At 41.4% G+C, this 25,584-nt stretch overlaps 1 protein-coding gene across 1 annotated transcript; it reads left to right on the top strand.

The window, feature by feature from the left end:
- Nucleotides 1-722: 722 nt before the first annotated feature.
- SFI1 (Sfi1 homolog, spindle assembly associated (yeast)) lies at nucleotides 723-25,404 on the top strand (the record flags this gene model as incomplete). Its single annotated transcript, XM_009877348.1, is given in 30 exon segments — nucleotides 723-902; nucleotides 1,962-2,033; nucleotides 4,162-4,269; nucleotides 4,572-4,666; nucleotides 6,249-6,366; nucleotides 6,638-6,737; nucleotides 7,121-7,277; nucleotides 8,043-8,204; nucleotides 8,647-8,714; nucleotides 9,742-9,834; nucleotides 10,203-10,300; nucleotides 12,765-12,846; nucleotides 13,769-13,944; nucleotides 14,183-14,258; nucleotides 14,909-15,004; nucleotides 15,410-15,486; nucleotides 16,159-16,261; nucleotides 16,706-16,802; nucleotides 17,448-17,608; nucleotides 18,031-18,105; nucleotides 18,392-18,466; nucleotides 18,833-19,009; nucleotides 19,754-19,828; nucleotides 19,831-20,012; nucleotides 20,825-20,917; nucleotides 22,067-22,328; nucleotides 22,990-23,134; nucleotides 23,863-23,986; nucleotides 24,671-24,770; nucleotides 25,297-25,404. Coding segments are annotated over 30 exon segments (3,535 nt in total), but the record flags the coding sequence as incomplete, so codon positions are not given.
- Between the last annotated feature and the right edge of the window lie 180 nt (nucleotides 25,405-25,584).

Consider the following 25,584-nt stretch of genomic DNA (forward strand, 5'->3'; position numbering starts at 1 on the left):
GAAGCTCCAATACAACTGGTTCAGCAAGTTTTATCTGGTTAGAATTTTTTTTTATCATTCTTGTTTTCAGAAAATTAGACAAAACAGTTAGAATTCATAAAAACATATTTGTTTTTCAGATTAGAACTACATGTGAAAGTAAACTATGATGGGAAAATATACCTAATTTTGCTTTTTAATGATGAAATGTAAAAACAGGGAGGGATTTTTTTTTAAAAAAAATATGAGAAAAGCTAGGTAAGAGCGCTTTCTGAAATAACTGCATATTTGTATTTCAAGTTAAAATGGGAAATTCTCATTTCAGTTCCCTAGTCCTCAAGATAATTTTTCAGCAATAGGCAGAATGCCTTGATATGTTAGAGAATAAAAGGTAGAAAACCACATTCAAATCTTCTCTGTAAAGGCGTGTGGTATGCATACACACAGAAGGGGAAGCACAAATGCATTTTAGTGTTTTTTCATTTCAGCTTTAAAGGAGAAAGGAATCGTCTGTGACACGATTGCACTGAAAGTGTCTTCCTGCTTGTCTTGGGGAAACAACTTTAGAAGTCCAGAGAGTGAAAAATGCCTGTTAAAGAGACAATAAATGTGTTTTAACATTTTGTAGCTGTCAACTTCTGTATCCGATTGTATAGCTTTGTTGTAGATTAAGGTATTGAAATAATGCCTCCTCTTTGCAATTGATGTAGTTTTATACAAAATATTCTTTCTTTCCTTTCAAGTTCAAAATCTCTGAAGATGCATGAAATCCAACAACTACCTAGGCATGAAATGCATGTAACTGGGCAAACTGCTACTCGCCAGTCTGCAAGACCTCAGTCTTGGGACAGGGATCATGACAATCTGGATCAAGTTGGATGTACCTGGCATCAAAGAGGAAGTTTAAAAGAATTCCAAATCAGGTGCTTAACCATCAGGTGCTAAAACATAATTTTCACTGCATGGCACAAGGGGATGAGACCTAAAGCAAGTGCAGGGTAAAGCGAAAGTTTCTGTTCACACCATGCCAGTTCTGAAGATGTGTTGTGGTAGCTTCAGCACATGCACTGGCACAGTCAGATTTCACATATTTTTTTATTTTCAAATGTAAATTTTAAAAATGGTTATTTAACAATATGCTTTGATGGGGACTGGCAGGTGTAATGATTTACTCTTGTCCTTCTTTTGTGTTTTTTTACTTTTGTTTTTTGAAAGAAACTTGACAAAGGTGAGATGCTAATTGTTTAGACATTGAAAGCCTAGTATTTGTTGAGCAAGTGGAGCTTATCTAGCAACTCAGACTTGCTGAAGAGGGAAGCCCTGTTCATGGCCGTGTGCTTTAATTAATTACCTTGTTAGGTCTTTGGTGCTTATTGGGGCCTTCTGTGTGCTGATTAACTCTTAAATCCGTTAAAAAAAAAAAAAAAAGGAGGGGGTGAGGAAGGGGTGACAGTATCACAATCACAGATCAGCGAGTTGAACTACTAGGAGAAGCTCGCTGAGAAGCAGAACTGATGTGGGGGAGAGAGGAAGAAGGAACATCTGCTCATTTCAAGCAGGGTTAAACATTAGATTGGCTCAAGTATTCTGGAAATGAGGCTGGCTCAGGTGGTTGATTTACAGGAAAGAGCGATGTGTGATGCTGTGTTACTGTTTATAAATCACAAACAGGCTCCTCAGTTAATAAGCAGACTGCTCGTTAGTATTACTGGGTGTAAGTGGGCTGCTTTGAAGTCATTTCAGCTGCTGAGGTTTCCTGAAGAAGTATGTCCTAGTTCAAGTTTTGCAGGGATGCTTGGGCCTCTGCTTATGCTTGGTGAATAGTCCTGTTAAAGGTACTAATTTCAGAGTGTAAATATTTCATATATGCATTGCTCTCTCTAAAACAGACTGTAGTTTCAGCATAGAAGTTCATATTTTTACTGCTGCCTGGGAATTAACAGGATGAGTATGAATGCAACTAACTTTTCTTTATATTCCAGGTATCTAGCAAGGAAATTCTTCTACCTGTGGGCAAAAAAGACATTTGGACAAGTTCTCCCTTACAAAGCCAGGTAGATAAAATTACAGATATCAAGGATGGTATTTTGGGGTTTCCTTTGTAGTTTGGTGGGTTTTTTTATGGTTTAGTGCTGTACCTTTGGACTAAGAGAATACTGGCTGCCAAGAAAATATTTGAATGTCTTTTGAGATTACTTAAAGATTTCCTTTGAATACCCTTCTTACTCCTGCTTTTGTGTGTTTTCTTTAATCATGATTAAACTTGACTAAAGTCATAGAAATTGTGGATGTCTTGATGAAATTGAACTGTATATGCATATAAATTTTGGGGTATGATTGTGATACCTGCTTTGAATATAATGATTTTTCAGTTATAACTAGAGATCTTGAAATTTAGTTCATTTTACTGTTTGCGCTGTTGTTCTTTATGTATATCTACATGTGCTTTGTATCTATTTGACTTTGAAATACCTGTGGCGAAGGTTCCTTTCTGTTTTTAGTGTTCTGTTGGCTCCTGGGAACCAGGGCTTTGATACTTTTCTTGTTTTGCTTTAATTTACATGTTCATTCTTGCTTGACCACACCCTTGGGAACTGAAGCAGTTCCCTGTGTTTGTTACAGTCAGACTAAGATCAGGCCCTGAGTTACCCAATTTTATTGTACTGTATCAAATACAAAATTCTGGAATGTGAGCCATCCCGATTACAAAACTTGCACTATTTTGGCTTTGTGTAGATTCAGGACAGTGATTAGTTTTTTTGGGGATTTTTTAGGGTGATAGGTACAAATACATTTTATAAAGTTCATCAGGAAACGTAAGCAATAATTACTTGCCTTTTTAGATTTATTGTAGAGTCTCCAGTTCTTCAGAGCTTCTATCTGCACTGTTTTGTTAATGCACCAAATCCAAAAAACCGCACCATATAGCTCAAGCTCATTTCTTTTTCTTTTTCTTTCCTTTTCTGCTTGAGGGCTTGGAATGACTTAGCAACTTGGCTTGGGGTAGGTAGCTATGAATTGCTACTTGTGAGAGGATTTGCATATGTTTCACTGAGAGGCCTCTACGTGACCAATTTCATTAAGCTAGTGGGATAGTTGTGATCAAGAGTTTTGAGTCTAGGCTTGTGTGCTTTTTGTTTATTAGCTTGTGAGTATTCATGGGTTCTTTTATTTCCTTTTCTCCGTCATAAATACAAAGAGATGAGTAATTTTTTGAAAGTATTTCTACTTGAGTTGATAAGACTTTCTGTTTCTTAGGCTGCTGCCCAGGTCGTTTTGACCACATGGAGAAATGTGTGAGATAATATTTTAAAATTAAAAAAACCCCACCAAATAGATTGCTTGAAATAGTAGATTATGACTATTGTTTTCATTTACATAATAAAAATCATAATTCCCTCACGCAGAGCTTTTTATATATGAATTTTTAGTTGTTTGCAATACAGTTGAAATGTAGCATCACTTCTTACTTGGTCAGGTATGTGTTAGTTACATCTGGGTGTAAAAGCAGAGACTGTTCTACTGAGGTCACAGACTTTGAAGGTCATACGTGACTTGTGGATCCATTTTGTGCACGACAGCATCCATGGGAAGGAAAAGGCACGTGAGCAGATGAACAACTCTGGTTTTGGCATAAATGATGTGCAGCTAGCTGAAAGAGTTCTTAAGCCTGTTTTAAATTTGGGATGACTAAAGATCAGTCTAAGAGAACAATGGAAATCTCGAAGCATTATAAAATCTGGAGTAGCTTATGTATTTATTTCCATACATAAAATATTTGTGTTAAAATACAGAGAACAAAATTAGCAAGGAAAATTTATCCGTCATTATCAACTGTCCTGGTTAAGTAAAACACAGATCTGGGGATAAAATATGTGAGTTGTTGGTAGGTCTAAAGTCGTCTGATGCTGTGATACTTGACAAGTCAATTAACAACATTGGTCTTTGCTTCCTTGACTTTATATGAAGCATTTGTAGTCAGTAACATGGTTGCTTCTTGTCATACTTCACAGTCTTAAAATAAAGTGTCACAGCAAGGTAGTGGTTTTTAATGCACTCAGGTGCTGTTAGGATAATCACACAGGTTGGAAAAGACATAGCATAATCTTCATTAAAACTGATTTGTGGTCAACCTGGAAACCTGTGCGAAGTTTCCCATGTCCAAATCTTTCAACTGTTTAGATGCTTTTATGACCAGAAGATTCTTCTAAAAGCTTTTGGAGAGTGGAGGGAGCGCTGGACTGTTGGCAGAGAAAGGAAGCTCAGCCTCAGAGCAGACAACCACTACAGGTTTGTGAGATGACTTCCTATTATTGTGTTTACATAGTGATATGAGAAATTTTCCTTAGGTTCTCAAGGAGTTATTAATACCAGTAAGCAAGTTACACTAACAGTACCTGTAGGCCAATAGCAGTGCCTTCATTGCTTATTTTCCTATTTTTCTTCCCCTCTATTTTTTTGTTACTGTTGTTTTAGGGCGAAGTCAAAATTTCCTATCCAACCTATCTTTAGAATGCAGCTGAGCTTGAAAGAATTCTACTTCCTAGGCATCAGCAGCTATTTCACTAAATGGTACTTCTTTCATTTTTCAGGCATTTTCTCCATAATTTGATATTCAAGGCTTGGAGAGCCTATGTATGCCAACAGCAAGGAAAGAGGAACAAGTATTATGTTGCAGAGTCTTACGGTGAGCGAAGTTGGTTGAGGTTGGCTTAGATGATCTCTAAGGTCTCTTCCAACCTAAGACATTCTATGGAGTGATGATAATTACCTTTATTTGGGGACATAGCGAGATGCAAGTTTCCAAGGGAAATATTTACTCTTTTACGTTTGCACATTGGCCTCCCCCACCCCATGGAAGTGTAATGCTTTTAGGTACAGATGGTTGTCTGTCTGAAGCTAGCAGGGGGATTCTGTTTGCTCTGCTGTGTAGCTATATAGTTATTTAGGGATGCTGGTGAATAAGCTTAAGGGCCTCTCCATCTGCTCTGGATTGTGTTGTTTGGTTTTTTTGGGGGTGGTTTGGTTGGCCTTTTTGGTGTTTGATTGTGGAGTTTTTTTACTTTATCACAATATGTATTCAAATAGATATTTTTGGTAGAGTGTGTTATTGGAATTCTCTATCAACCATGGCTGTAGGAATTTGATTATAATTCCCTGTGGTATCCACTGCACATATTTGTCTGTATTCACTATTCCTTCCAGCTTGTGTCTTGCAATTGAAAAGAAGCCCAAGCTTTTGAGGTGCCCCTTGTCTTACTGTGTAGATTCTTTGTTGTGCAATGGATTTATCTAACTGATGAAGCTGTCTACATTGGTTGCAACTTCCTTTGGTTCTGGGGAGTATCTGTTTCCCTGAAGGGAAGGATGACCCTGTTTTAAAGATGTACTGTAGTTTTGTTCTGTGCTGATATGCAAAATTAATTAACTAGTCTCTTTGTCTGTGAATCTAGCCTCAAAGTGTTATGCAGACTGTCACCTTTGGAAACAAACTGATTCCCTTTCTTAGTGGGGCCAGAGCACTTACTGAAGCAGCTGTGTGTTAATTCATCAAAAAGATAAAAAAGTGAACTGTCTTTATGTAGGTTAATACTTGATTCACCAGATCACAAGGAAATCTTAATTAAAAAATAAAAAGAGGTTGGGGGTTTTTTAGTGTATTGATAAAATCAATAATGTTTTTTCAAAAAAACTTTCCTTCAATAGTGTCAGTTTTGACAAGCCAGACTGTTGTAAGGAGAAAGTGCAGTGCACTGCATAAAGTGATAAACTGGAATTTGTAACACCACTTCTGTTTTTAGCTGTGTGACCAGCCTGTTAGATAAACTTAACTTGTTCCTGGTTGATTTCTCTGCTTGTAATAGAGAAAGACTCTTGAAAAGCTACTGATGAACCTGATGAACTTTTTTTAAAAAAACCAACCAAAGAAAATCCGGTAAATCTTACCCAGTAAGGTTTTCCCACTGAATATTGTTATACAGTTCTATACCCTGTAAGCACTGAAGACAAAGCCGTGCCATTGTCTGATAATTCACGCTGCTCTGAACAAGTGGCATGATGCTGTCAGCGATCCAGAGATTCTGGTCAGTGTGGTGCCCTCAGCCAGAGTGGACGGGTGCTCTGATGTCTGTTGTTTCAGGCTTTCCCACGAGATGTCACTGCAGGTTGAGGGGACTGGAGGTTGGGGAAGAAGTGGTGTTAGGGAGTGCTTAAAAAATGCTAGATTTTTGCATGAACTGAAGATGCTGTAATTTTATTTTTGTGCACAGCAAAGACGCAAATATTGCTCAGGAGCTGGCAGTGCTGGTTGGTTTATGTTGATGTTCAAAGGACAAAACATGGGTTGCGGTCTGTGGCATTGGCATTCAGGGAGAGGAGCTGTTTGCGGTAAGAATGACGGAGAAATGGGCAGAGGGGTGCTGACTATAAGGCTGTTTTACCTGTGTTCTGTTATATTTTGAGCCTTCTATGTTCTTTTTTTTTTTTTTCACCTCTTTGGGGGGTGTGTGTGTGTGTGTGTGTGAATTCTTCTGGTATGCCCATGGATTGTAAATTTAAAAGACTATTGTTCGTGCCTTTTTCCAGTGAGAGGGACGTGATTTCTTGCACCAAACTGTGGAACCTGTGTTTGAACCTTTCTGTAACATTGTTTTGGCAGCGTATCGTGGGCAGTGTGGAGAAGACGCTACCAGAATGGCACTGGACGTAAAATGAATATTTTGGCTCTGCAGCATTGGGCCCAGAGCCTGCAATTTCGAGTAAGTTACAGGAGCTCCAACTGCTACCATTCCTAATATTTTAGGTTGCACTCGTGTAATATGTTGCAGATTCATTTAAAAAGTATTATTTTTTTTTGTCTGAAAGGTATTATTTTTTCCTTTTAATAAAAAAAGTGCTGAAGTATCAAAAAAGGAGAAAAGTTTGATACTGACATTATCTTTGATTTTTTTGCTATGCAAACGTTCGTTTGGTGGTGGCTGCTTTTTTTTCCCACCTTGTGGGGAGGAACCTTTCACCTTTAGGTCTTAGGTGGAATTTTCTATTGCCTGTGTCTTCCTCTTCTTTGTTCTACTTCCCTACTCTTTGTCTGTTTGTTGGGTTTTTTTTTCCTCTTACTGTTCTCCCTGGATTACTTTGCCAGGCTTGGTTGCAATGGCGAGAACTGTATTTATACAGCCAGAATGACAAGCAGAAGCAGACTAGGGCAGTAACTCACCATCAGCACTGGAAATTGAAGAGATGCATGGAAGCATGGCTGGGATACTTAAACCTCCACAGAGTGAAGAAACATCAGAATGGTGAGTTAGGACAGGACAGGGCTCAGCTGCTTTACTTAAGGCACAGTGATGTGGTTTTTTCACTTCTAGGAGATGCTGCAATGTTCCTGCTTGTTTATCAGGTGATGAGTTGTGGCTCGGGCTGTACACTGTCACAGGCCTGGTGAGCTAAAGGGTATGCACTGAACTGTTGGGAAGATCACCTGCTCTCCATGTGATTTAAAAGAAAACGCTTCACAGTTCCCTTGACAAAAACTTGCACATTGTATATTATATTCTGAGATAGCTGTGGGAAGGACTTATTCAGGATTATCATCAGTCAATCTGTGTGTGGATTTTCTTGATAATTGGAGAAATCACAACTCGTACAGGGTGGTAAAAGATTCATACACCAGTTCTATTTCTTCCCTTGGAGTGCTGGAATGAGTTCAGACATTTGTGTGAGTTGCCTCTTGATTGGTGGCGGTGAGAAAGAATCCAGCCTGGATATCTGGGATCCAGTAATAGGAGTATGCTGAAAGCAAGCTTTTGTATATTGAACAAGTGACTCAGTGGCTTAACTTCCCCTTCTTAAGTCAGTGCAGTATGTTACTGTTTTAAAACTGCCTTTGTTATCAATAGGGAGAATATAGTCCGTAGCTTAGTTTTACTGTGAATTCTTACCATGATATTTCAGTGTTAGAGCTTCTGTCACTTCAGAACTAGTGGCTTAAATGTCACGGCCTCATCTGATATAAATCAGCCCAGGATGGAACAAGTTGAGTGATTTCTGTGTGTGTTTTCTAGCGCTGGCCCAAGAGCATCACCGAAGCAGGATAGTCCAACAGTGTTTTTCTGACTGGTGGCTGTCGTGTGAGCACAGGAGAAGAATGCACGCTCACCAAAAGGACGTTGAAAGACTAGCAGCAAGGATTGCCTTACGGAGAGTTTTTGCACACTGGAAGCATTGTATCCAATCTGTATTTAGTCCCTAGCAGGGACAGGCTAAAAGCATTCCTGTGGGGGAAGGATCTGGTTAATAAGCAGGAGGGTTGTTTGTTGTCACCCACACTATTGTACATGTTATCATTAGAAAGATGTATGTTAGACCATGCTAACAATTAAAACTGTTGCCATCACAGTATGTTAGCCTGTTGACGGCTAAGAGCCTGCAGAAGATAATTTAAGATTGGGGAAGCATTCCTTATTTAACAGTGGGTCCGAAATGTATTGTGATAAGCTAGCGAAATGTAGAAACTTGACTGTACTCAAAACTTGTGCCAGTATCAGTGCTGGAAATTCAAATATTGAAGCAAATGTAGATGAAGATCTAATGCTCCTCTGTCGGAGAATGTTGTGTATATATAGGGATGGATGTTTCTGTGTAAAATGTACTTTAACTCAGTGACAGATGTACTGTGTGTGGAAGAGACTGGGCAGTGTGAGCTGGCTGAAAAACACCACAGGCGTCATCTGTTGGTAAGAGCACTTACACATCAGGGGGAAGAGCACGTGGAGAGAATTCACAGACTTGACTGGCGTGTGCTGTGAACACTGACAGTGGTGTGTGGGTGTGAAGTGGGGAGTGCATGGTTTTCTGCCATAGCGAGTTTAAATTAGGCATCAGATTTCTAAATTTCAACTATTCTGGAATCTACCAGTTGAATCCCAATGGGAAAACTGTGCTGCTCTCCAAAGCAGTTGTTCTTACAACTGAGAAACTGGTGAAATAGCAGATTAATCTTGATTGTATTGGGCTACTATGCTTGCTGGCCATTTCACCATGAGATTGCATTTTCCCCTTGATTTTTGCTGATTTTTGTTTTTTCTTCTCACTTCTACCACAAATGTTGCTGTCTGCTTACAGTAGTTTAAGTTTTTTTTTCCCTTTGTAGTAATGTGTGTGTGCTTCTTTTGACATGAGTCCAAAGATAGCTTATTGCATATACAGGTAGTTGAATAACTAAGAGAAATCCTTGAAGGCTGTCTGAAAGGTGCAAGCGAGCCTCCAGCTTTTTCAAAACTGTTTTTTATTTTTCAAGTGTGGATCAGTACCAAATCATCAAAGGACTGGCAATAAACCTGTTTGGATCACAGATGTTAGTAACTGTAGGAGCACTTTATGGCAGGATGCTCTCATAATGCTACTTACCATGTTCATCTGTGAATCAAGGTATTGTGGGACTGTAGATCAAATGACCTCATGCAGAGAAGACCTGAAAGTGAAATGGATCTTTGCTATTTTTGATAAGGAGCAAGTTATGAGCCTTGAATTAAAGGAGGAGTTAAACATGTCACAGAAAGAACTCTGGGAAAATTGAAGGAGTTGTGGTTTAGCTGGAGAAGTGACAATTTGTGAGAGGAAATTGATGCCTGGCTTTGATGACGAGTTCGTACATCTTTAGTTGTTGCAAGGAGTATCAGATTGTAAGGAGCAGCTGGTTCTAAACTTACTAGTGCTGGCTGACTTGGATTATATGAATGTTGTCTGCATTTCTTGTTGCAGAAACTTGGGTTTAAGGGTCTTTGGCAGAATGTCATGAACGCTCGTCTTCAGCAAATCAGAAAAAATCTGTCATACCGTCAGCATCAAGTTACAGTGAGTCTGACTTTTTTTCGTTATTGTTCTTCTGTTTTTCTTGAGCTGTACTATTAGCTTTCACTTTCACCTACAAAATACTTTACTAAATCAGTAGCTTTGTTCCTAAATGCTGTTAGCCACAGAAAATCTCCCATGTAAGTCAACTGTCAGTCTTAAATACGTTATTTTAGTTTTCTGTTTCCTATGTTCATGGTGACTTTTACCAGAAAAATTCATAGCAGGTTATAAAACAAGTCTGGTATATGAAGCGGTGTGGGAGGCAGCTATTGCAGCATGCAGTTAAGTAGGACATCTATAATTTCTTTCTTTGCATTCTCCTCCTCCCTTGCTATCTGTGTGTTTCTCATGTCTCTGTTTTGTTTCAGGTGCTGCAGAAGTACTGGAACTGCTGGAAGTCACGTTTGGAAGAAAAGGAGGAAGAACAGCAACAAGCCTTAATGTCAGTGGCTCATGCCCATTATAGGTACGCAGGGAAATATTAATATAAATCTGTACAAATGTGGGATTTGTGGGCCTTTGGTTCTCTTTTAAAATCTGGTAATAGCATTCAGGGAATGGCCATCCTGATGCCAATTGTTCTTATATTTTCAATGAGTAACGGAAAATCTACATCTGGTTTTCTGTGAAATGTAAGAGCAGGATTGACTAAGCCTAGCTCTAAAGGTTGTTTGGATCTGAGAGCTGTAAGTTTTACTGGTAAGAGCAGTAGACTGCAGCACGAGCACGGTCGAAGCTCGAAATGCTTGCTGCTGCTTTACTTTGGGGAAGAGCAGGTGGAGTTGATGCCTCTTGCGTGCTACCTCTGCTGCTAGAGGTACTATAAGAGCAAAGGTACTTTTACAGAAGCTGAATTTATTTAGACTTATTTAGAATAAGTCAACATTAATAAAGCAACCAGAAGTGGAGTTTGCTGAAGAATCAACACTGAATCCATGGGTTAAGGATACAAATCCAGGCAAGGTCTTTAAGGCATCTCTCCCCACAAAATATTTTTTAGCATTGAATCTTATTTACCAGTAGACTTGGACCCTTGCACCAATGAAAATTGGCAGAGGGTGGTCACTCCTCGTGTTCTAGATTCATACCCTTCTGTCATCAGGACCTGGGCTTCGGAAAATCTGGTTTGCCTTGGATACTACTGGCTTGCTTTTTGGGAGATAGACAATAGGTTTGCAGGGCAGGCTGAGGAATGAGGGCAGCTGTGTTTCTGTGAGCAGTTAGGAGCTTTTACCAGCTGGTGTGAGAGTGCAGCTGTGGTGCTTTAGCTTACCCTCTGGACATGAGAGAGAAAAGGCTCAAAGACTCAGGAGGTTAAGCTCAGTGAAGATGAGTTGCAGCCTGCAACTGCTGCAGTGTAGTTCATGCCTCTTGCCAGAGAAGGGATGAACAGATGGTTCGAAGGTTCTCGTTGGTTCTGTAGCCATACCTTGATTTCATGGGTCAGGAATTCTTCTGTGTGCAATCTTTTCTCTTTAGAAAGAGTATAAACAAAGTTCTATTTCCTGAACACAGAAGGACAAACGTTCCCTGCTTAGAGGTCTGGGGCTGGTTTCCAGCCAGACCCAAATAAAACTTGCGTGACAGCTTGCCAGAACACGACTTCCCTGTTGGCCTCTGGTGCACATGTGTGCTGTGCAGTCTCATGAGTCAGTGCCCCAATTGCTGTGTCTGGTGGGAAGACCTAGGGGTTACCCAAGAAGAGCTGTCAGTCAAATTTGAGACTGTCTGCAGATCAAAGACACTCTTGCTGCCAACTACCAGTACCCTCCAGGAAGAGTTACTTAGCTCATGTTGTTTACCAACCTTATAAACTTGTAATGAGCTGTAGCACCTACCTACCAGGAATTATCTGGTAAGAATCCAAAATACGTTTTAGACCTCTTTAGACTGGAGAAGAGCTGAGACTTGCTGACAATCTAATTAGTACGCCCACATGACCGAGTTTGGGGAATAACTGGTGCTGCTTCCACTGTGTGTTGTTTCCACTGGGCTGTAGCTCAGACTTCTGGACTAGGGTGCTTCTACCACATGCTTGTTCTGAGACGGGTGTGTATATATATAGTGCTCAATCACAAATATATATTAGTTGCTTTTTTGGGATGTTACTTGATAATGATTCTAGTGCATCCCTGGGGAGGAGGCAGACTAGCAAGAGTTATCTTCCTCTAGAGAGAAAGAAGCTTTGATAGTGAGGGCAACTAACCTGACCTTGGTTGTAAAAGAAAGCTTTGGTGAAATTCCCTCTGTGTTGAGATCAGACTAGCTCAGTCAGTTGAGCATGGCACTAACAACACTAAGGTTGCGGCTTCGATTCCCGTTCGGTCCCCACGTGTTGCCTGATCTAGTCGAGAGGTGGTGACCCTGGCGGCAGGGAGGCTGGGTAAAATGATCTCTAAGGTCCCTTCCAGCTTAGGCCATTCTATGATTCTATGATTCTATGATTCTACACTGCTCTTTATTATTTTATTACTGGTTGTTATATCTTTTTTCCAAGTCCTATTACAATGTTTGATTTGTTTTATTTTAAATAAAAAAAGGGAGGAGGGAGTAGACTGTATTTACAGTGGAGAAGAAATAAAAGGTTATTATACTTTTTTTTTTTATATGCGTGTTTATAAATAAGATTAATTGGTCAGAAGTCAGAACAACTGTTTGAATGAACTGAATGAAAGCAGGGAGTTGTAACTTCAAGTAATTCGTTAGTCTTGTCTCATGTATTCTGGGTAAGATTTTAGGGGACATTGTCCTCATTACTCTCGGTTAAAAAACAGACATATAGCTGTCTGATTTCCAAGGAAGACTTATGTGACTTGAAAAATCAAATACCTTTTAAATTTTGGATGGATTGGTCTTTTGATGAATATAAGATCAATCTCTTTTCTGAAGGATTTCTATCCTGTGCTGACATTCTCCCTTTTTGCTTGCAGGAGGGTATTGATGAGACAGGTATTTGACACGTGGTTGTTGAACGCCTGCAAGCGGCAAGAATACCGAATGGGAGAGAAGAAGGTAAATGGAACTCTCTTACCTGGCTTTGCGTAGGAAATAGAGGGGCTGATTTCTTACTTGCTGTCTGTGAACATGAGTTAGCATGAGGTGGACTTGGGTGTTGTAAATTCCCTTTTCCCTGGTGGGGGATCAAGTCAAGGGAAACCAGAATGCAGCCAGTATTTACAGATCACCTTTAAGTCAAGCAGTTTATTAATACCAGAATGAAGATGTTACTGTTAGAGGGTAGCTATTAACACAGTTCATTCACTTATTCCCTCACCCACTAAATACGTGTGTGCTCTCTCTTTCACACTGTGTTCCACAGTTACCTGGCTGAAACAAAAATAGTGATAAAGAGCCAACCTCCAATCTATTTAAGAAGTGCAGGGTTGTACTGACAAGCTAGTTCCTTCTAGGTAGCTGTCCAGAAAGTCGCTTAAGGCGTCCTTAATTTCCCAGGGTGTGTATATAATCCTGTAGTCTTTACATATAGCAGCTACTGCTGCCTTTTATGCGGTCTGAGTTACACAACTGAGAGTTAATGGCAGAACGTGTGGGTGGCCTTGTGCAAATAGGGCTGGCTGAGTTCTGGGTGTTCTGGGATTATCAGTTCTTCTAGATTCAACAGGAGTGGTTTCTGGAGTTTATCGGTTTTGGGGAGTTGTTCACATGCTACTTTATCAGCTTGTACTTTTCCTCTTTTTGGCCCTCTGTGTTCTGGTAACAGTTTCTCCATCTGCATGCATATAGGTACCTGTACAACACAGTCATATCAACTTACAGCAAAGGGACTTTGATGTTATGTCTATTGCTGTTCGGTGTGACAAGACGAAAATAAACATTGCAAAGATCTGTGCATGTCATCTTTAAGGAGTTGTCTTCTGTGTTTTTGTAACTGGCCTGTGTCATTAATTCGTTTGTCACCTTATTTCTGTTATAGGCTGTACTTCATTTTGAAAGGCAACTATTACGTTGTTTCTGGTCCTTCTGGTGTAGAACAGCTGCAAGTTTGGAGGAACGAGAGGGTTTGGCTCATGCAAGAGATCACTACAGTAACCTGCTGCTGCTAAAGGCTTTCTCTCTGTGGAAGCAAAGTACTCAGGAGGGAAAAGCCAAGTAAGAAGTTTTTTTTACAGGGTAGAATTACTTGGAGTGGCCCTGTGGTGGTGGCCTGCTTTTGACAAAGCAGTATTTAATTCACTGTGATTCTGGCTCCTTATTTGTGCTTTGGAATCTACTAGTTCATCTTTCAGTAAATGACCTCCTGAAAATAGCAAGTGTGGACTCAAGTCTTTGCTAGAGATGTTCAGTAACATGGATTGCGTTGTAGGAGAAATAATTATTTTTCTTATAGGAGGCTCAAGGTGATGCAAGCCTTAAGATTTCACTATTCAAAGTGTCTGCAGCAGGCTTGGAACAAGTGGAGGGAGGTAAGAGATAACAGATGGAGAAGAGCTTGAGTCCTTTTTGTTAGGTTCAGATTGCTTATACTTGTGTGGCTGGAAATGAAATTGTTTTAAACGCTAATCGTTCCTAAGTTTTCCCTTTCCAGGTGGATAAAACCAGTTCTGTGTGGGCAGAACTGGAATTGTGTAGAAAGCAGAGGAAGTTCTTTAGCTTCTTCACGTGTCTAGATGTAGTGAGAATGAGACTATAGTTCAGGAGATTTACCTGGGAGTGTAACCAGAGTTAGTGTGATGGGATTGTCCCTAGCTGGTACTGTGCCTGGCCTTCTCAAAGCTTTACTTAAGTTAGATGTTTGCAGCAAGGCTGTGATTGTGCCCTGTAGCTGTGTACAGGTCATAGAGGGCCCTGTCAGATGGGTCTTCGCTTCTGTACTGGGCCTTTTCTGTACCAGGATGCAGTGTACCAAATAGGCCTTGCAGCGTGTCTCAAGAATCTGACAAATGTTAGAGTTCATTAGTCTGTTGGTCTGGAACTGTTAACTTGAGTCAATTGCATCAGTCGAAGAAGATTCCTAAAAAGAGCAGAAAAAAAGTTCTACTGCGAGTTTTCCCTCCATCACATGTATGTTTTTTTTTTTTTTCCCCTTTCTTCATCTGCTCCCCTCCTTTTATAGTATGTGGGACATCAGCATGAGAAGTGGAGGAAGTTGGTACAAGCCGACATGCACTATCAGCACACATTACTGGGCAAGACCTTGGCAGCCTGGAAGGTAGGAGGAAAGGTCCTTTTCTTTGAGGGACATGTCTGTGTGTGCTTAAGTGTTTCAGTGAGAACTGGAGAGCTGCCACACCATTTCGCTCGGGCACTTATACACCAAGGTGGAGCGAAGGCTAGCGTTGTATAAGCTCTAGCATTGCTTTTTGGAGCAAAAGAACTAGTGTAATCTTGTGGCATTGGTGAAGAGCATGTAACAGCTAGCATTAACTAGTCTGTAATGGTTGTTCATCCCAGAAAAGCAGCATTCAATTTCAGTGGCTGTAACATCTGTCCCGCCCCCACAATATCCTCTACTGCCACTACTACTCTTCTAATTTGCCCCTGAGAGTTTCCAGATATCTCCTCAGAGATGTTGACAGTTGAGGGAAGTTTTAGCTCTAACTTCTTTTTTTTGCAGGGTTACCAGCGTAACGTGCAGTGCATTCTATACCAAGTAGCCGAAAAGGAGAAAGAGCACGCTAGCCTGCTGCTGCGGTAAGCCTGTGTTTCCTTGTGCTGCGTGAGAGAGAAGTGCAGTCAGATTTTCACTGCCATGTTTGTAAATTTTTGCTTGTTCAGTGCTGTGAATGGACTCTGCCATGCATCGCTATTTCTGTGCAGGTTATCTAGCTAAAAGTTGTCAACCTCTTCCTGGATTGCCTGCTCTTTTTAACTTTTGTTTTGGTGTTTTTCTGTTGGTTTGTTTTATTTTAAAGTCTCTGTTTGGTCCCATGAGAGACAGCAGATAGCAAACGATATCATTCCCTGCAGTGCATGGATTCTGACTGCTGTGATGTTAAAGCAGCCTGGAAGATGTGGGGGCTGTTTTGGCTTACAGTGAGGAGAGCAACTAAAGATAATAGCACTTTGTATCGGTTGTTACTGCTTTAGTTTTAACTGCCTCTTTTGATGTAGTGCTCTGCACCTTGAGTCCCTCGAAGAGCCTGACTGACTCAGCTTAAAATGCTGGATATAAGGGTGTGTTCTGTGTTAGCACTGCCTTTTTGTCAGAGAGACCTGAAGGGGCAGAAGTTGAGTTGCAAGACTTGAGTTTCTAGAGGTGGCTGGTTTTGGTTCCCCTGTGAGTGGGAAGGTGCCAAATGAACATATGAGAATAATTCTTAATGGTTTTGTTTGGTTTTAATATTTTCTGTATTTTGCCTTCAGACGAGTTCTGTGTATATGGAGAGAAAATACCCTTGCTCTTATATGTGAAGCTAAGGTGATTACTTGGGCAGATGAGCACTACAGGAGAGTAATCCTGTCAAAGGTAGGATCTGTATAGCAGATAACAAGGTCTAAGTACAGATGCTAGTTCAAGCAGCCATCACGTAATACAGTTAGCAGAAGCAAAGACAATCTAAGAGCCACTACTAAGAAAGGTCTAAAAAGCATGAGTCCCATCTTATTTTTACAGGCACCTCAGCTCATGGTTTTTGCTCTTTCTTTGCTTCTCCCCATTTCCTATAAGGAGGGGGAATCCAGTAGTATGATACAGCATAACAGCATTACCAGGTGGGGAGGTGGAAGGACAGCAATTGCCTTGAAAATTGCGAGGGAAGCCATATGAAATACTACTGCATTTAATTTGTAGGTAATTTGCACTGTCTTGTTGAGTCTTATGTGAAAAAAAGAGATGGAGCGTGTTGCTTCCCCTTCCAGAGAACACTGCAGCAGCAGTCTGTGTCCTGTCTCGTTTGCATTGTCTCTGCAGGTGTTGCTACAGTGGAGATGCGCTGCCCTGTTGCAAATGGGTTGCCGCCAGCAGAAGGTGGCAGCTGTGATGGAGGCCAGAAAACATTTGGATACAGGTGAGCTGATGGAGGTATTAAGCTCTCAAAAGACTTAGTTATCTGTGTATGATCCTTAGAAAGACATGGCTTAGTAGGGCAGTCTTTTGTGTTGTCTGTATAGATGAAATGACTGGATAGTCTATTCAGCCTACAAAGGACATCCTCAGAGAATGGGGAGTGACTGGGGCCTCCAATGATCTGTGGAAGGCTGTTTGCGTGACTTTTGTTTCTCTGTCGGTTCCTTGTCTGTATAAGGCATGGTAGCACTTCCTTCTTCAAATAAATTTTCCAGGACTAATTTTGAGAGGTTCGGATGTCTCTGTTTCAAGGGCAGTCCAAATAATCTTCTCAATTACTGTTTCAGTCTTTCTCTAGTAATTAAAACATTTTCATGGTACCAGCCACGTTCTTGACATGAGGACTTTGAAGCACAGAGACCAAATGATTTCCTAAAGATTATGAAGAATGTCAATGGCATCAGGGTACTGTCAGTTACCTCAGGTGTTTCCTGATCCGTCTTCCTAGTGCTGAGTACTGTCAGTGCTGAATATTGTCAGTGTTAAATACTGCTGAAACAGTCTGGAAGCGTGGCTGATCACCTGATGGTCTCTGAGATTAATAGTGTCCTTTTGGTACATTAGTTAATTTATTTTCTCCTCACAGTGCGCTTACAGACCCTGTTCCTTCACTGGAAGGAGTTAACTAGACAGTGTCTGATGCTGAGGGCCCAGCAGCACAGGGCAGTAGAGCATCACCAGCAGCACCTACTCCAGAAGTACCTGGTGAAATGGAGGAAGTATCATCAGCGGTGCCTGGGGAAGATGGTGAGGAGGATCATCAGCCTTCCCAGCCAGTGACCCAGGGTGGGAAGTTCGGGTGTGGAGGATTGGGCCATGTCCACTTGTGGAAGGAGTGGTAGTCTTGGTTGAGGAGATGCGTGACAGCCTTGTGCATTGAAGAGGAAGGAGCATGCCTGTGTCTTGTCTGAAGAAGCTTTGACAGAACTAACAGACTTAACGAGATGACAAGCCATGTGTGGGATCGTTTACTGTTAATGAAATCCTTGCTGGGCTCATAAATATTTGCAAATGGGGTTACACAGTAGGACACCTGGATGTTGAGAGTGGCCTCTTCAGAACAAAGGGAGGATGGTAAAGGCTGTTTGGACCTGTTCTGCTCTGGTAGCATTTGGCTCAGATAAGTGTGTTTTTTCTGCAAGTGACTCACTTTTTTGATTGCCTTACAGCTGTTACAGAGACAGGGAGATCAGCTAATGGCTCATAGACTTTGCTCTGCTTCCTTCTCTTGCTGGAAGATGCGGGTAAGGAATTGTCCCCTTAATAGGTATCTAGCTACTTGCTGGTCTTCATCCTTTCTCCTTCATATTCCATTTGTACATGAAGACCACAAAAATTTATTTAAACTTTTTCTTGATTGTTGGTTTTACTAGCACAAGAGACACCTTGCCACATACTGGGTGAAATGAGTAGGTTATTATCCTATGGCCCCACCAGCATGTGCTCTTTGGCTGATGCCCTGGCTAATGTTTTTGGTGTGGGATATGTGAACTCCTAACCTGGTTGCTGTGCAATTTTTTTCCCTGATAGCTGTTGCAGCAGCAATGGGAAAAGCAGAAGACCTTGCAAGCATTGTGGCACTGGTCCCTTTCACTGCAGAGAAAGGTAAAGGTGTGGGGGTCAGGGACAGACAAGTGAATTTGCAGATCCTATGCAGATTTGACTGCAGTCAGCAGCATGCACCTTGAGTATCTGTTTCCTTTCATCTTTCGGGTACTGTATGTTATTTTAGGATGCTAGAAAACTGTCCTAAATCCTCTTATCTGATTAAAAAATTTTCACATGTTTTTCTCCATCCAGCCTCAGCTGACTTAAATCCCTGTCCTTTTGTCCTTGTAGTAGTGTCATGCTGTTGCTGTAGCTCTGTCCGTTACTGTCCAGTGGAAGGAAAAGTGTTCCTGTCTGCAGGGGGAGTGCCAGGCCCTGAATCTGTCTTTGTAACACTGCAGCTATCTGCTGTTCATTTCGTAGGTATTTAATGCTTGGCTCAGATTTGCGAAGGGACAACAGCAGAAGAAAGATGGCCTTGAAAAAGCCCGACAAGTTTACCATACTGCTCTTCCAAGAGAAGATGTAACCCAGGTCTTGTTATACCCAGCTGGCATGAGGCAGTTGGAGGGACACCTCCAAGCCCAGCACCAGCTGAAGGTGAAAGAGGCAAGTGATTGCTCTGATACACCCAGGACTGGTCTGCTCTGATCTACTCTGTGTGTGTGGTGTGTGCGTGGTGTGTGTGCGTTGTGTGTATCTTGGAGCCCTCCAGCTCAACTCTTGTTTGGATCTGACGTATGCTTTCGTCTGTGGTTCAAAGCAAAATGCCTCGTCCTTTTGTTTAGTTGAGACTAAAGCACTTGTGTTGCGAATTGGGAATCTTTTTTTAATGAAGCTATTTCAAAACTGGCCAATTCCTAGCATAGACAATGTTGCTTCATGAAACCTTTACATGTGGCTCAAGTCTGGTCTCTAAATTCTGTAAGAGTGAAACATTAGAGGCTGCATCTAATCCTGTTGTAGCTTTAGCGCCACTTTTACCTTCAAATGTGAGCTTGTGTCACTTCTGCCTTTGAGTGTCAGCCCAGCCCTGTGTGTGGAAATGAAGATAAGGATGCCTGTATCTTCCTGCTCCTGGGCAGCTTTCCCAGCTCTTTTCCTGATTTTCAAGATGTTCGTTGTTCGTTTGCTAATGTGCAGCCTGCCTTGCTGCAGAAGTACCCAGTTAATTCTCCTTACCCAAATGTTACCACAGCAGGCCTGCTAATTCAGCTTACAGGGCTGGTACAATTGTGAGGTCATTGGAAATCTCGGTTCCTTTCTGTGGTGTTCTCCCCGGGTGGCTGGGGATTGCTTCCTCCTCTCAGCCATCAAATGCTCTGCTAGTCTTTGTGTTGGCAGGCAGCCTACAGCCTTCACTAGTCAGTGTATCGTTGTGCCATGCTGTGGAAACAGAAGGCGCTCTCTAATAAATTGAATAAGCCTAATAAATTAATAAGCCTCATTCTTTTTTGCCACCTCTCAAGAAGCAGGTGACATTTAACATGCCTGACGGTAGCCCTGAGACAAGAGGACATTCGGCAGAGGAAGAGCCATGGCCTTTGAAATGCCGTCATCTGCCATCTCACCTTGCTGATGGGGACTTGATTCTCGGTGATCTGTGAGTGTCAGGTTCTAGTCCCTCCTGTGTGTCTCTGGCATATAAGTAGTTTTGCACAGGTGTAGCCTGTTTCTCTCTGCATATATGTAGTGTGTCTCTCATTTTTGTATTTCCAACTTTTCACACCAATGACTGTTAGATCCATGCAGTTTTCCTCTTTTTCTGACCCTGCATTGTGCAACTGGCATTGCAGAGCTGCTGCGTACTGCATACATCAGCCCACAAATAATGAAAGAATTTGTGACTTCATAGTTACGTATCAGTGACAGGTAGAATCAACTCAGCTATATACTTTCCACTCTGCATTTCTCAATATACAGCTATGATTTCATGGAGCATTGGTTGTTTCTCATAGGAACAGTTACACAGGGAAACGTTGGAAAGATGTAGGTGATGAGACTTTTAGCATCATAAAAGCTTATCCTGCCAGAGTGACCTAGAGCTGTCACTGAAGCACTTTTTTTTTTTTTAAAAAAAAAAGAAGTCATGTGTAGGGTCTGATGAAATGCTAAACAGAAAGATCCTGGCTTTATAGAAACTGAGCTTTCTTCTTGCCCCTTTCCCCTTGGGGAAGCTTTGCTTAAAAAAGTCTTACTGATCAAGTTGCCTTCAATATGGTGAACCAGACTGTGGCATTAATACAGGTTGAGATTTAATCTTTGAAAAATATTAGTGCATGCAAGGGGAATGTGGCAGAGCAGGGACAAATGATGGAGTAGGGCTGTTTCCCTGCAATGCCAGCTCATGCCAATTGAAAATAATCGTGAATCTTGGGCCATTATTGGTTCTGTGGTTCTGTTTGTTCTTTTCAGAAATGCTATTCAAGGAAGGTTACTGCCACAGAAGCCTGACTTCCTTCTGGAATCTCTGGAAGGCAAGGAACTGCTGGGACCTCCTTTTACTAGGTAGGAAATCTGGGTTTAAAAGCAAAGCAGTGGGCCTTCCGCTGTGTTTATCCCCTCAAATCCCCTTACCTTCGTAATACAGACCATTCAGTAATTATGGGATGGTGCCTTGCTGTATCCTATCAAAAGGCCATGGTGACCTTAGAAACTTCAGGTTTCTTATATCGAGCAACTTTCAAGTTAATTAAATAGCAAGTAAGGCCTTTGTTTCAGATAAGGTATATCACTCATTTCCAAAATGAATGGGCTTAGTTAATAAGGAAAGCTTTCTTTTTTGTCAGTCTTGCCACAGTAACTGAGAAGTTTGAGTTGTGCAGGATGCTTTTTGGCTCAGATCATATTTGCTTCACAGTAGGTTTGGGTCTGGATTTAACTAATCTACTGGGGAATCATTAACGATTCTGGTAATGCAGAGCCAGAACCGAGTATTTCTCTCCATCTTGGCTGAATCAACTTTGCTGCTCAGAAAAGAGCTACCTTTTTATTTTTATTCTACCCAAAAGGCCTGTGCTGCTGAAATTGTTCAACTAGGCAGTGGTTTTACTGTCCTGAGTTTTCTGCACTTGTTTTAATTATGGTGTCACTGCTTAGCCCTGAAAGTGAGGAAGCTGAAATTGCTTTTAAGCAGATATTTATGCTGAACTTTTTTTGTGAAACTGTTCTGTAATTAGCTTTAGAGAAGGGAAAAATACCTATCAATTTCCTGTTAAAACCTGAGATTGCTGCTTCTGCTCCTCTCTTTCTCTGTCCTGAAATAAAAATAAGGCAGGATTTTGTTAATGGGTTAAATTCACAGCTCTAAAGAAATTGTTTCAGCCTGGATTACTGGAGGATTTGAAACAGGGCAGGTAGCAGTAATGAAAACCTTAACTGCTTTGCTGCTTTTTTTTTTAAAACTTATTTTGTTTTAAACCATTGTGGTGGGGGTGTTTTGTTTGTTTCGCTTGGGTTTTGCTTGTTTGTGTGGTTTTTTGTTTTTTTTTAAATTGGGGGTTCCCCTGCAAAGTAAAGCAGCTAACTGCAAAGTCGTATGCAAGGGAATAACAAGATTTTTTCCTGTTTTTTTTTCCTCCTTTTTTTTTTTTGTATTGACTGTAAAGGGTGAAACAGGTTGCCATGTAAAGGGACCTCATCCTTCTTCCTTTACAGATCAGAAGCACCTTTTCAGCAAACATTTAGGAACAAATGTTCTGCGCAGGCTGGGAGCTTAGTGCCCACACCTCAAATGGAAGGAAGTACCTGTAAATGTGTACCTCAGATGGGCAATACCACTCATTCCTGTCCATCTCTCACACATGCTGCTCTCCCGTCTGTCCCACTGTTGACACGTGATGTGCACCACACTGTTCAGAGGCCGGAGCTGTGGTTTCCTTCATCTTTCATGCACCAAACAAAAGCTGGAGCAGAAACGGTGAGTGTATTGCTGAAGGAAGAATTAGCGTGCTTACTGGGCTACTGTCAACATACACGCTGCTTATTGCTCTTCCTTCCCGTGTCTCCTCTGGACTGCCCATCTGGTTTTTGAGGTATTCTTTTCTTATTCTACCTATCATCTTAAAAGCTAACTAATTAACTTGCTCTGGATGCCCAAGAGCTGTTTACCACTAGCTGACCAATCCACTGTGTGTTGTACTCCAATTTGTGCCTTTTTTCCTGGTATTGTGTCCTTCCTAGCTGGGTGCTTTTCTTAGCAACTCACTTTAGAGTGATGCTCTCTCACAGAGCTCAGAGCACCTGGTTTGCCAACCAGATTATAGAAACTTAAGAGTTCAGCTTAGTGGCAGTGGCTATGGCTGAGAGTCTCAAAAATGGAAATTCCTTTCACCTACAAGGAGGTGCTTGCATTTTAAACTCCTCTGTTAGATACAGAATGGGAGGTGTTAATTTTGATTATATATCTCCATGCTAGAAAGAGCCCGTTTCTTAAGCTTTGCTTTTTCTGTGCTATTTTACGAGAGGGGCTTGTGACTATAGTGGGAGAGTAGGACTTAGCAGGTCAGGTGCATCCTACTTGAAGGCCTTACTCAGGAAAACCCTTTGAGGAAAAATCCATTATCATTCTGACCTTGTAGAGAGGACGCCAGCCTGTGAGTAGTCAGCAAGGAGCCCATTCCCGAGACTGTCAACAGGACTCCGTGGAGAAGTTGCGACCAAACTTGCAGCCGCATTTGCTGTCACCTGAACACTTTGTGGGAAAATGGAGTCACCAAACTGCAGGTAGGTCCTCGGATTGAAAGCGTAGCAGTTATGTGTCCCCCTCAGATATATGCAAGACTGCAAGTCAGCTCCACAAAAATATAAGGGAGATAAGGCAGTCTTGTGTGCCTGCATCAGAAGGTGAAGAATATTGATCGTTCATTTTCATAGTGGTAATAAGGTTTGTGGATTCTGCTGAATCGGGGTGCTAAAGCCCTGTTCTAGGGATTGAAGGATGGGGACTGCCAGGGGTTGGCTTCTTTTAGCAAGAGTGTGCTCAAGCACTGGGGCATTCATGTACACAAGGCTGAATGCAGTATAGTTCCAAAGGAGACAGACGGTGTCTAAGCACATCCCAGCGTGGTGGTTTTTAATGACATACGGGCATTAAATTTGTGTTCCATGGGACTAGACTTACTACTTAGTTCTAGAGTAGGTGTAAACCACTAAATCAGTAATAGGCCAAAATAGCTGTCTAGTACAGAATGATTCACCAGAGCCTTCATTAACTTTTTTTGGATGTTTAAACTGTCTTCAGACCTTTTAATGCTTTCAGGATTGTCGACCTCTCAGCTCACTGTACCCGATCTTTTGGGTGAACAGGTACATGTCACTGGGTGCCAAAACATGTGAAAAGGACTTGGAAAGGTTCCATGTTTCCTGTCTACTAACCTGACTTTCCTTGACGAGAATTAACAATGTTCAGTCCGTTCTACTTATGTTGCTTGGGCCTTGTATCTTCCGTTCAGCTGAAAGGGAAGAAAGGGAGCACAATTCCAGAGAAGAAATGATGTTACGGAGAAAGCTGGAAGTTGAACTCCAACACATCCAACAGCAGATGCAGTACTATTTCTGCAGGAAGCAAGAGCTCAAGTATGTTGCAAAGCTGCTTTAGCCAGTCTTTCCTCGTGCTGCCACCTCAATGTTCCATTTTTTGGTATATGTCTACTTAGAAAATAACCAGTCTGTTCATGAAACACAAAAAAGTCCTAGAGGCTCTTATTTTTAACTTTAAGAGTTCACTCCAGGTGGGAGAGTACATGTGCAACTTCTTTTGTAGTCACTGATTGGTTTAATTATACCTTTGGCAACTATTGGAGAAAGTGTGACAAAGTTATCACTGGGTGTGATCTGAAGGCAGTACAAATGAACTTGGCAGAGCAGCTGAAATTTAGCTTTTAGGTCTTTTATCGTGAGGAGTGAAGGCTTAGCTTTTCCAACTGTCAATTAAAAAAAAATATGGCTAGTGTTTGACAACTCTACTGGAAAAAGAACACATTCAAAAAAATGCTTAGAAAATGGTTCTTGGAGGGGGATGCACCTGTCAGGGAAGGATCAAGTTAGAAACTAGGAGTAGGAAATGAAGCCAACAGATTTCAGACAGATTTTTCTGCTTTCCAAGCATCCTTTTTTTTTTTAAAAAAAAAAAAAAAAGACTTTTACTATTCACTTGTTTGAGAAAGAGTTGGGTCTTATTGCAACTATCAATTGCAAGTCTAAGTTGGCTTAGATTGTTGAACTCTTAATTGGGATAAGAATCCTAATCCATTTTCTCAGGTCCTGTCAGCAACAAGCAGAGATTCTACAGAAGTGGCTGGAAACGAGCACGCGAGCAGAGAAGGAATGTGGTATAGAAGTTCAGGAAGAATTGGATCAGGTGTGTAAACAGCAAACCCTTTGAAGTTGCTTAAGTGACTGTTGCTATGCTGTGCACTTAGCCTAAAGGCTGATGGTGGCTGTGAGGAACTGTGTAATAAGTTGTTACTCAAAGGCCAACGGAAACGTGTAATCAGACGTGGGCCACTAAGCAGAACAGACTGCTGTTTAGATGCACCTTCCCATTTGTTCCAAAATGCAATTCCAGCTTCAATTAGCTGTTCTAAAGCTATTTCCAAGCTACACAGCAGGTTTCAGTATATTCAGTCTCAAAATGTTTTGCGATTTCTCAGGGCAGTGTAGCTACACTACAGTGACTGCATCTGCATTGCTCTCAGCCCCTACCTGTGTGCGTATGGTGCTGGCCAGCACTTGGCTGTTCCCGAGTGACACAACCCTGTCACTTAATGGTTAAGTGGGATAATATAAAGGTTGCGAGAGCACACTTGCTCTTCCTCTGCCAGAAAGACTAAATGCAAATGCTGGCTTGCTATACAAACAGCTTACGCAATTGTCTTTGCTTTCAGTTGCAGGTGAGGATCAAGGTGCTCACCAAAGCACACCTAAAAGAGAGGCAGCATGTGCAGAACCTGGTTGCCCGCCTGCGTGATATCCAGATTGCTCTGGATATATAATGCAGCATTTGAACCAGTTTTCCAGCTCACGGGTAGGACATTTTAGCCCTTTCATAGCAGGGGAGGATGGAAGAGATGTATACATTCTCTTAGTCTATGTATGGCAGTTTTATTTTATAAATTAACTTAAATGTTTTTGTTTGATTGATTTCTCTACTACACCTAGTTAAAACCCAAACC

Source organism: Apaloderma vittatum, unplaced genomic scaffold (assembly GCF_000703405.1).
Source record: "Apaloderma vittatum isolate BGI_N311 unplaced genomic scaffold, ASM70340v1 scaffold30389, whole genome shotgun sequence".
In the NCBI taxonomy this organism is placed as follows: Eukaryota; Metazoa; Chordata; class Aves; order Trogoniformes; family Trogonidae; genus Apaloderma; species Apaloderma vittatum.